Here is a 12,097-nt window from a genome sequence, read left to right as displayed (position 1 = left end):
ATCACCCAATACTCAAAACCCAAGCTATATACGTCCGTAGGAACCTGTAGCAATCAATCCCAGCAAGAAAAACACACAAAAACAGCAACAAACAAGCAAGCATAAGGAATCACAGGCTTAGATCAGCAATGTCATGCACTCACCTCTCTGCAGGAAGATTCTGACCAACAACAACGAATCCAACCTTCCTAGCAATCTTCTAACTTCTTCCTAGCCTTGGATCTCTCAAGAAACAGCAAGGAATCTCACCAATCTCTCTCAAAAGCTCAAGAACAATGTTTTCTCCCGTTTTCTCTCAAAAATGTTAAACAACAACAAAGACAATTGCCAAAACCCTTCTTTTCGTCGACAAACACTTAATATCTTGGATTAATGGTTTTCCCTAAACCAAACCAACCAAAAACCGATAATAAAGTCCATCTGGTCGAACAAGAAATTAGTGGTGTCGATCGACACACCTTGGTTTCGATCGACACCCTCCCCCAAAACGTACAGTTTTGGTTTGCGGGTGTTACACGGTCCTTCGGGACAAGTGGTCTTTGTGACGGTCCTGTTGAGGAAATTTGTTTGGCCTTTGTGGTATGTTGATGATCCTTGGGTAGTCATGAGGTATTCCAGTGAGGGAATATGTGGTTGGTAGGACACTGTGTTGTTTTAGGCGAGCCACGTGAAGGAAACCTGGTTAGGGATAGGACTCAGACGTGTTTAGAATTGTTTGCTCATGACTCTTGGGGGACTTCGGTTCTCCTGGTACTGCCCCATATTCTGAGACTTTGTGGCTTGAGAGTATGGTTGGTATATCGACTTCGGATGACGATCCGGGGGCGTGCTGTAGGGTGGCAACCCGAGAGACGAATATTGGACTTCCTTATATACTATGGCATGCGGTCTTAGACCCGATGAGGAGCCTTAGACCCGATGAGGAGCCAACATTATGGCATGCAGGTTTCGGCCTAATGAGGAGCCAATAAAAACTCAAGGTTAAGGCCTATGAGTAAAAGAAAGTCCAAAAGTCGAGAGCAAATAATGCATGGAGTGTAAGTCTATCGGCTAGAGGTGACCTTTCGTAGATCGGTCGGTGGAAGTGCGGGCTGTGGAGACGGTTGCATGAGAGTCCTTGGCTGATGGTTGTTCGAGATTCGAGGACGAATCAATGTTGGTGGGGGAGAATTGTAACATCCGCGAACCGAATTCCCGATTTAGGGGTTGTATTGGTCGATGCTCTAAGTGTATCGGTCAATGCAAGGTCAATTCTGTGCGGTTTGACTTAAGCTAAACACTGCGTTTTGGGTTAGGAAAAACCCTTAAGCCGTGTTTTTGTCTCATTCAACGAGTTAGCCATTTTTGAGAGAAAAAAAAAGAGAGAAAAAGTTCTTGAGAGTTCTGAAGGATTTCTGGCGATTTGGGGCTGTTCCTGTAGAGATCTGTAGTTGGGATCATTGTAGGAGCTTCCTAGGAGCGTTGTCTTGCTTGTTTAAGGTTCAGAATCCTCTTGGCAAGGGTGAGTGCATGACCATGGCTTATCTAAGCTTGAGATTTCTTTGATCTGCTTGTTTCTGTGTTGTTTGGCTTGTTAGAACGTTAATAGAGGCTTTGTGAAGTTTTCTTGTGGCTTGGGATCAAGTTTGATGGTTTCAGGAACAAAGATCCGGTGAGACGCTTTGGGAAAACGATGCTCGGCATGTGCATTGGTCGATGCACTTTGTGTGTCGGTCGATGCAATGCGAGGACGACGCGATTTGACTTAGGAACATCGGTCGATGCCATGTGGAGGCGTCGGTCGATGCAACTAGGATTTTTCGTGAAATGTCGAGCATGTGTCGGTCGATGCAAAGTGAGTATTGGTCGATGCAGATCATGCGTCGGTCGACGCAATTCCCTGCTGGTGTCGGTCGATGCAGTTTTGGCGTCGGTCGATGCGGTGCCTAGTTTGTTTGTTTGATTGTTGTTTGATGGTTAGAGTATCTCAATTGCTTGTGTGTATATCCCAGTAGATGGAAGGATTGCCTCACTGAGTGTTTATATAAATATTCATGCATCTCAATTTGTGTTTGTGGTGCAGGTAAAGAAAAAGTGTGATCGTGGAATCAAAGCAAAGAAGAGGAGGATGTTCTAATCAACAGACTTGATTGTCGTTGATGAAAAGGTATATTTTCAATATACAGCGTTTCCTTAAATTTTTATTAATCTTTGATTACTTATATATTTATTTAATGTAAGGTAAAAAAATTCATTTATTGATGCGTTCTCTTTATCATGATATCTTTATAAACGATTTGGAAGAAGGTGAATGGATAATGTTATCAAGTTTCTCCCTTAGCAGGGTTGATAGGATTTTTAGGCCAACTGATCATCGTTTTATGATACATTGGAGAGATGTGACATGGTTTAGAAAAATTGCTCCTTTGTCTTCAATCCAGTATTTTTCTTTTGTATCATTTAATGATATCAAAAGTAGATATTTAGAGCCTGTTTATTGTGTCGGTGAGAAGAGGAAAATAATACTATACTAGGTAATAACCCGTACTGTTGCACGGAGTAAAATTTTTGTTTGAGATATTACGTTTGTAAATCTATGTATTTAGTATAATATTTATAATACAAATTTATATTGATTTGAATTCATCAAGTTTATGAAAGTTTAAAATAGTAATCGTTTCACCATAAATTTTAGATGGACATGATGACGGATTTAGATAGAATGTGAACCGAATTAGCAGCGCCAGATTTTATCAAAACCTTGAACTATCAAATCAGATAAAATTCACAAAAAACTAAAATTTCATGAATTAGATAATTTAAATAAAATTGTTAACCCAGTCAAACCCGTCCGTTAAGCCATCCCGCAACGTGTTTAAATATTTTGAGTCGCAAAATGTCTTTGCATTCATTCTGCTTAACTTCGTGAGATCTGCGTGGGTTACACATGATTCTTTTATTATAGCATATAGTACCAACTAACTAATTAGGGTAGTTACCAAATTATTTAGAAATTTAATATAAAATATAGATATTGATCTATCTACGAAATAGAAATTTTAAAAAATAACGGTTTTCAATAAAAATCGAAAAAGTAAACATAACTTTGACTTGAATTTTTTAATTATATATAAAATAATTATGGTAATATAGTTACTATTCTTTTGGAACGAAATATTAATAATATATTGAATATTTATTTTAAACGAAATTAATTATAAAAGATAGGGAAATATATTTGGTAATTAGTGATAAATTTACAAAAAAACATTTAATTTTTTCCGATGATAAATAGTTTAAATTTTTGACAATATATATAGATGTAAATATTCCATAAAGGTATTTCCATATTATGTATATAGAAATACGTTAAAAACTTTTAAAAGTCAAAATCGTAGGATTCGTTTTAGCAAAGGTTTTTTTTTGTGTGGCATGGCTAATCTTCTAACCAATGCTATAAAAATAAAATCGGGAAGAGACTATTTAATTGATGTGGACAACATGAACCCCTTCTATATGAGTGGAAAATTAACATAAAAATACTGAGAAAGTTTTGAGTGCTGTCATCCTTTTTTCAAATCAACAACCTTGATTGTAGTTGATGAAATTTTATTAATATTTGGTTACTTATGTATTTCTTTTATGTAGGGTAAAAAATTCATGTATTGATGGGCCCTTGATATCTTTACAAACTATTTGGAAGAAGGTGAATGGATGATGTTATCAAGATTTTCACTAAGCAGGGTTGATGGCATGTTTAGGCCAACTAACCATCGTTTTAGGATATATTGGATAGACGTGACATGGTTTAGAAAAATTCCTCCTTTGACTTCAAATCAATTTTATTCTTTTGTATCATTCAATGATATCAAAAGTGGATATTTTGACCCTGCTTTTTGTTTACGTGAGAGGAAAAAAATTTATTACTATATTATTAATTAAATTTAAAGTTGATAATTAATTCTCTATTGATAAATATTTGCAGATCTTATCGAAGAGTGTAGAGTGTTCGATATAGCTTTGAAGAAGATCCACCATACAAAGAATGGAATGAATTGTTTGTTGTTTTGGAAAAATTGAGTAAGTCGTTCTATTTTTATAAACTTTAAGTTTAACACTTTCAAAATTTTTTATTTCTAAAACAAACGAAATTGTAGGGGACCTAGGGGTGATCGATTATCATGTTGTTTACCAATGCACTACGCGAACGACTTCTATAATGATTGGACGCAATGTATTGGTGATGTCATATGTGTGTTACGTTTTGCTAAACTATTAGAGTAACAAAAGTTCAAAATATTCCTTCATGCTAAAGATGCAATTGCGTGGTTTATAATGTGTTAATTAATTGAACATTATAAATATAGATTCATGGATAGCAACCATGGTACACAATTGTACGAGCGTCATGATCAATCCTCTATGTCCTTAAGTCACGCAGATGAAAAATTGATTTTTATTTTTAAAGTGTATGATTTTTTATATTTTATATACAATTGTAGCGCCACGATCGCCACCTCTTAGTGGGCTCCATGTCCAAAGATCCACTTTCTTTAATGGGCCTCACGTCCTCTCACTAGGCCCGTGAGCCCATCCATATCCGACGGCCGGTTTGCTACGTCCGGGAAGTTTTAAAGACTTGTTACCGTCCCTACAAATCACCACATGATATTTTCATGTGTTTTTTCCTCACTCGCACAGTTCCGACAGTTACTTCCTGGAAGGTCACCCATCTTAAGACTACTCCAGCATAAGCACACTTAACACTGGAGTTCTCTCAGGACCTTTGACCAAAAAGATAAGTGCACTTTGGTGACATAGGTGGCCAAATCAATTCTTTTAAACCTCACCGCAAGTCTCTGAAATCGGGGTGTAACAATTCACCCCCACTAACAGATCGCAACGTCCTCGTTGCACACCAAGACCGTCTGTAACATCCGCGAACCAAAATATGCATTTTGGCTTAAAAGATAATGAAACCTTAGGGACTTTCTTCTTCAATTTCTCATTTATTTTTCTCAACCCAACCCCAAATAATCATGCTAACTACCTATCTTTCAAAACCGATTCTATTAGCTAGTCCAAATGATTCTAAGCTAAGCTAAAACAAGAGCCAGTTCTTTGTTGTTCTCAATACTCTCAAGGTTGCACAACCTATAGCACAATGAAAAGCCCTCACTCAAAAATTCACAACAAGGTTTGAAAGAAAGGTTTGGGTTCAAGGATAGGGAAAAACAAATCGGGTTAAACGAAAAGATTGGCAAAAATGGAGTGTTAACCCGAGTTTAGAGTTACCATGAGCAAGTATTCAAATTCCATAAGCAAGATAATTTAAGTTCAAGTTAAGTCCAATAATATAGAGATGATGCAATGTTCAAGCAAGTGGAGGAAGCTTTCAAAATACACAAGGTTTTAAACAAAAAAATTTCATTTTTTTCCAAAGATTGATCTAGCAACAATGAATTGTGATTAAGGGCTATAACTTCAATCTTAAGGTTTGACTTTAAACAAGGTGGTTTTAATCATTGTCCCCTAAAATGCATATGCAACAATCCTATATGAAGCAATCTAAACTCAACCCTAATAATGTAAATGGTTTTTTTTTTTAATTTTTCAAATTTTATTTGTGTTTTTATTAATGCAAATAGATGCAGACTCAAATGAATAAAACTAGCATGCAAAAATTTGAAATAAGAAAATAAGAAAAAAAAACACAATTTTATATACATTCTCAGACCCTCTCCCAAACTTAAATTACACAGTCCTCTGTGTAAATAAAAGTCTGAAAAAGAAGTATGAGAATCACACAAAATGAAACAAAATATAATGCAATGGTATAGACAATGGTTTGGATGAAAGTGGTACCTCATGGGTTGGTGAAGAAGGAGGTTGTGGCAGCTTCCATGCTCGCCAACGTGTACCCAGGATCGTCACCGGCTTCAGCAGGCGCCGGGATTCGCTCATTAGAGAGTTCGGTTATGTGCCCGAACGACTTGCTTGAACCAGCATCCAAGGGGTTGATCGGGTAAGGTATCGCGTAACTCATCGGGTAGGGCATCGGGTAGTATGATGGGTATGGTGGGAGAGGTCTGGAATGGTCACCCATGTAGCTTCTCGCAGTGTGCATCGAGTGCGGCATCGGATACGGTATCTGGTAGGTCGGAGGGAAAGGACCTGAGTGTTCACCCGAATGTGTGCTCGATTGAGGCATCAGGTATGACATTGTGTACCCCGTCGGGTTAGGTGTCGGACAGGCATCTGATTGGCTTCTCCGCGATCTATCGGGTTTAGTGACATTCTCCTTTGCTTGAGGCTCATAAGATGACGCTCTCTCAGGCTCTGGAGGTGCTAATCCTCGGATTCCTCCTAGTGGTCCGCTCCTCCCCATCCATGTGGGTGCATAAGCTGAAGTGGGAGCTGAGGCACAACTTGCCTTTTCTTGCAACTCCCTGATCTGTCCTCCCATCACATTTACTGTGTCGGTAAGGTCCCTCACTTTCTTAGCTAGGAACTTGTTCATCCTCTTCAACCATCTGATTCTCTTGTGAGCTTCTCTCACCCCAACTGGTTGCTTTTGAGAGCAAACATACTCCTAAAAATCATAGTCCTATGAGTTGTCGCCCTGTCCTTGCCCTGTTGGCTCTCTCTCTTCAGCATCGGACCCCCCCTCAGGGTTGTAAAGCTCCTCCAATGGTGGCATGAAGTCTATGTTCTCCCCTAGCCGGAGTTTTGTGCACACGACGTTGGGCAGAATCATTTGAGTAGCTCCGACTGCTGGATGAACAAACTTGAAGAGCGACCTATCATTTGGCCTCTCATAGGCTAAGAACCTCGCCAATGTAAGGTAGTCGATGTCTAACTATCTTGGCTCATGTACCACTCCCTTCAGGGGCGCATCGCAAGCTACCAAAATCGGTGTGACCAATCCTCCTATGGAGATCTCTCTAGCTCCTTCTCTCCTTTCGGTTTCATTGCCCCCTGATTTCAGATACAAGAACTGATCAAGCAAGACAAAGATCAAACTTGTATCCGCAACATCTCCTACTAGCGGTCTACCATCCCTAACATTATCTAATACTCCACACAAGGCAATGTCTAGCAGTTGGAGCTCATGATCATTCACATTACCAATTTCCTTCCTAGCAAATAGAGTGCAGGCTAGGGACTTGTGAAAATACCTCAAAACAGGGCTCCTTATTTGAGCAGATTTGGAGCTTGTAAACTTGTAGGGGAGCTTATCTCCTGTTTTTAGCCATAGGGGCTTCATCTCGTCCTTGCTTACTTCCATGTTCTTTCCACTACCAGCCTTGAAACCATTGATGACCTTCTCCTCTTTATCTCCTTTTGAGATTGAACGAATGGTAACAATTATGTTTGCACAAAAAAAGTGTCTATGACCAACCAATCAAGTTGAGAAATTAGAAGAATATTAATTTGACATAATTAAAGAAATTATAGAAAATTATAATCACGATAATATATGAATCTTAAATAATTCAAAGATGAAAATATAAATTAAATAAAATAATCTAAAAAACTACAATAAATTTTAAAATACGGTATTAGAAAAAGAAGATGCATATATTAATCTTTCAATTTTTTGGGTCAACATATTAATCTTACCTATTCCAAACTAAAAGAAATAGAAAGTAAGAGTATATTTTAGTTTAAAAAAAAAAATTGCCTTCCCATTAAAAAAGTTTCACCAATAGAATGATAAGAACGTTTTCTGTTTAGTTAATCTAGGTTATATAATCTCTGTTGCTATCTTGAATTTTTGTATTCATGTTTTTTTTTTATGCTACCTGTCCTGCAAATTAAAAGAAATAATAATAACACCGTGAGAAATTTGTTAATCCCAAAAATCTTAGTTATTATGCATAAAAAACTTTGTTAACACTTGAAAGTCAAAGATTGCGTAGTATGCATTACGAAATTGAGAAACGAAACAAAATTCAAAGAGAAATTTTGTATAGTTGCTTCGATTAGACAACAAACAAATTGTCTACGAGACTTGTTCAAGAACAATGATAACAAAAGGTTAATAAAAACAAAAAAGAAATTTTTACCAAGAAAAAAAAATCTTGTTGAAATTATTTTATGTGGTGAAAAATATGTCATCTGTTTGCTTATATAGAGGGGTGTATTTACAATCTTTTTTCTTTTAGGATTAACAAACTTCTTTTTAATATAATAAGATTACAATTATCTTATGCATCATTTTACCAAGTTTGAAACTGTGATTTTTGATTGTTAAAATTGACACGTGACACGATCTGATGAGTTACTAACTTAGATATTTAATCGTTAAAACTGACACGTGTCACGATCTGGTGAGTTTTTAACTTTGATCTCTGACCGTTAAAACTAATACGAAAAACAAATCTGGTTGAAATTATTTTATTTAGTGAAAAGTATGTCATCATCTATTTGCTTATATAGAGGAGTGAATTTACAATCATTTTTCTTTTAGGATTAACAAACTTCTTTTTAATATAATAAGATTACAATTATCTTATTCATCGTTTTACCAAGTTTGAAAACTGTGATTTTTTATCGTTAAAATTGACACGTGTCACGATCTAATGAGTTACTATCTTTGATATGTGTTTTATGATCGTTAAAATTGACAAGTGACACGATCTAATGAATTACTAACTTGGATATTTAATCGTTAAAACTGACATGTGTCACGATCTGGTGAGTTTTTAACTTTTATCTCTTATCGTTAAAACTAACACGTGTCACGATCTGGTGAGTTACTAACTTTGAAAACCAAGGTTTATATAATAAGATATGACACAAATGCCAAATTTTATTTCGTATGTTTCCATAGTTTTCGTAAGGTTACATATTTTACACTTGCAATGTTTCTTCTCTTTTTTTTTTGCTGGTTGAGGACTAAGCTGAGTTGTATGTTTCTTTATTCGTTAAATCCAATGTTGTCATGCTTACAATACAATTAGGCTGTATACTATTATAGTATGTTAGTGTTCATAAAGTCTCCGGTTCACTATACAGCATAGATCTTTTTTTCTTTTCTTGGTTAATCCAACGGGTATATATATACTTTGTAGTGTAATGCAATGTGGTCACCTTATGAACACCTCTTTTCTTCCAAGATCGAGGCTTCTTTTAGCATGCTAGCTGAATCTTCGACCATATTCAGCTTTGCGAGTGCTACGGCCTGGAGGTAAACTGCAGTGGGCCAGTCGGAATAGACGCATTGTGCTTGCATCGCATCTCGTAGTGCTGCATCTGGCTGGTCGCAAAAGAGATAGCACATGCTCCTTCGTGCATAAACAGTGGGAGAGATCATGATTCCTGTTTCTATGAACTGCATCATAATCAAGAATTTATTAGGACAAAGTCAGTAAAATTCAGGTGGTGAGTATATATAATGTTTTTTTTTTGTTCTTGCCTGAGTATATTTTTCAATAGCAGATTCGAAAGATTTGTTCCGAAAAGCTGAATCGCCTTGTTGTCTAGTGTTCCACACATCTTTTATTTGTTGAGCCCATTGCTGGAAAGAGAGCTCACAAGTAACGTCGTCCTCTTTGTATTCCATTGCTTCAAGAATCTGATGAAGAGCTGCAAGGTCCATATGGTGACATGCATCGTAAATTAGAGAATTTGAGCGTTCCGTTTCATGGTTTTCATGTTTCAAAATTCCAAGCATAGCATAGGACGGAACATCTCGTTTCTGTTGAAGTGTAGCGAGAACTGAGATGATATCTATAATTTCTGGTCTATCCTTGGGGTTATTGTGGAGGCATTTGGAAGCCAAATCAAACACGGCGGCAGCGTCTTCCTCTGGATAGTTTCCTTCTAAATGTGAATCCATCAATACAAGTAAGTTTTGCTTTTGAATTGTATCAACTGCCTGACCAAATGGAGAGCAATAGAAGATGTCATTATGGAAACAGAACCAAACCAATTTGCTAGGTTAATAGATGAACCTGTGTCACTCACATGACTCGGAGGGATGTGTTTCCCACTAAGAAGATCCAAAAGAAACGTCCCAAAGCTGAAGACAACACTCTCTGGAATTAACGTACCTACCAATATATATATATACATCATTTGCCACAAAAAGGTGTAAAACTCTTTCAATGAACCTGTTAATTGCTTTAATATTTGCATAAGATATACTCATGATCCATTTGCTAAGTGAATCAAATATATGAAGTGCATAATTCATCAACTTAGAAGACAAGTTATGGATATATAACAGTGTTTTAATCTTGTAATTTTACATATGTGTGTTTGTGTGTGATCAGTTCGTATATATAGGAGTATCTATGATTCAATTTCACATCATCCATAACAAAGCATTCCTTTATTCTGTTCAAGCTCTCTCAAGAGCTCCTCTTCTTCTCCTTTTCTTCTTTCCATATTTTCATTATAGTTTGATTGATTATATATATGCTGTCTAGTAAGATTATATTAGGTTAATAAGAAGAGTAATCTAGAACAAAGACGTTACCACTTATAAGATATTCGGGCGGTGTATAAGCAAGATTCGTGCTGAAGTTTTTGCCATCTTTGCTATTTTTCATCCACCCATAACATGAAAGCCGAGGACTTCCGTTCTGCGTGACAACAACAAGAAAAGAAAGAAACTGTACTGTGAATAAAGTGTCAGGGTGGCCGAGTGGTCTAAGGCGCCAGACTCAAGTTCTGGTCCTCGTGAGAGGGCGTGGGTTCAAATCCCACTTCTGACAATTTGATTACTTTTTGTGGAATTATTTTAAAACAAAAAAAAAGAAAGAAAAAACTTAGAAATTTCTGACAAAACCATTAAACATATGCAATGGCGTTACCTCATCAAAGAGAACCCGACAAGTATTGAAATCATGGTACAATTTGTGTCCACTCTGTCTACAATATTCTAAACCTTCAGCTACGTAAAGTGCAACTCTCAATCGCATGGCCCACTCCATGGTTTGTTTCTCCCCTGTAATACGAGCAAAAGGGAAAAAAAAACTCAAGTACTTGTGGACCAAGTAAAGACCCTAACCACAAGAAGGTGTCATACAATGAAACAGATGTTTGTTGAGGGTGTCGTTGGGCATATACTCCGATACAAGCAACCTTTCATCTCCGTCACAACAATAACCTATCAAATTCACCAGTCTAACGTGCCTCAGTTTCCCGATAGCTCGAGCTTCTGCCTGCATAGAATTCGAATTGGTTCAACCAATTCGAATAAGGAATTCGAGATCGGAGAAAACATTCAAACACATACTTCGAATTGTTTGGGATCAGGCCATGTTGATTTGGAGAACTTTTTAACGGCAATAAGACGTACGTCTTTGTCGTTTTGAATGCAGCCTCGGTAAACAACGTTTGCTTCTTGATCAGAACCAACTGATACGACTGCGTTTTGGTTGAAATCGTTTGTGGCGTTACGAAGATCCGTTGCGGAGAACTCGGAGAAGTCGGGCACGTCGGAAAAATGCCATCCCCTGCCTTCGTTAATGTTAGGAGGATGACGGTGGCGATTACTACGCTTGGTTCCTTTCCCACGACGGCCGGAGATATCATTAGAGGTAAGTCTCTTGTCATGCAAGGACGATGGTTTCAAGAAAGACGATTGACAGCAACCCATGATCAGAGGGGCGACTCAAGTCGGCATCAACATTAACGTTCTTCTTGTTTTTTTTTTTCTTTTCTCTGGCGACGCTTTGACGTCACCGTCGTCGCCGAGAGGGAGAGAGAAAAAAGATTGGTCACTTTGGCATCTCCTCTTCTTTCGGGTTTCGCAACCTCTCTCAAAATTTTCTACGTTTGCATGCAAATGAATCGTTTGGTTTCAACAATATAAGGGTAGTTTTGTCATTCCATCTAACTGAATATTTCAATTTTCACAAGTTTCTCGCGCGATATTTTAGGATTAAGTTTGTTTAAAGAAAAGAACACGACTCAATTAGATCATTATCCAACGTTTTTATAATCTGTTAGTTTTTTTTGGGCCTCCTCCTACGAACATATATCTCTACTACTAATAAAGACATCAAAATTTCAAATATATATATAAGATTAATCTATCTTTTAGGAATAAAGACATCAAAACTTTGGTTATAACATGGCAGTTGTCAAAATTTTACTTTTGTTA

At 37.1% G+C, this 12,097-nt stretch overlaps 1 protein-coding gene and 1 non-coding gene across 5 annotated transcripts; one reads left to right on the top strand and one right to left on the bottom strand.

Annotated features, from left to right (window-relative positions):
* Window positions 1-8,886: 8,886 nt before the first annotated feature.
* LOC104744040 (serine/threonine-protein kinase BSK11-like) lies at window positions 8,887-11,786 on the bottom strand. Of its 4 annotated transcripts, none has more exons than XR_015579326.1 (7): window positions 11,228-11,775; window positions 11,018-11,153; window positions 10,803-10,936; window positions 10,466-10,571; window positions 9,952-10,037; window positions 9,401-9,858; window positions 8,887-9,316 (listed from the first exon to the last, which is right to left on the bottom strand). XR_015579326.1 is itself a non-coding variant. In XM_087483098.1 (7 exons), exons 1-7 carry the CDS (start codon window positions 11,588-11,590, stop codon window positions 9,077-9,079), a joined length of 1,527 nt encoding a protein of 508 aa, XP_087339224.1. In that variant the 5' UTR covers window positions 11,591-11,786; the 3' UTR covers window positions 8,887-9,076. The 4 variants fall into 4 exon arrangements, 2 of the variants coding, with proteins under 2 accessions (XP_087339224.1, XP_087339225.1); XR_015579327.1 differs by having other exon boundaries at window positions 9,952-10,022; window positions 11,228-11,739; XM_087483098.1 differs by having other exon boundaries at window positions 9,401-9,862; window positions 11,228-11,786.
* On the top strand, window positions 10,620-10,703 carry TRNAL-CAA (transfer RNA leucine (anticodon CAA)). Its single transcript has one exon. It is a non-coding gene; the product is annotated as a tRNA-Leu (tRNA).
* Window positions 11,787-12,097: the final 311 nt, after the last annotated feature.

Source organism: Camelina sativa, chromosome 14, assembly GCF_030686135.1.
Source record: "Camelina sativa cultivar CO46 ecotype springtype chromosome 14, ASM3068613v1".
NCBI lineage: Eukaryota > Viridiplantae > Streptophyta > Magnoliopsida > Brassicales > Brassicaceae > Camelina > Camelina sativa.
The sequence above is the reverse complement of the archived record's forward strand: the minus strand, read 5'-3'. Positions and strand labels throughout refer to the sequence as shown.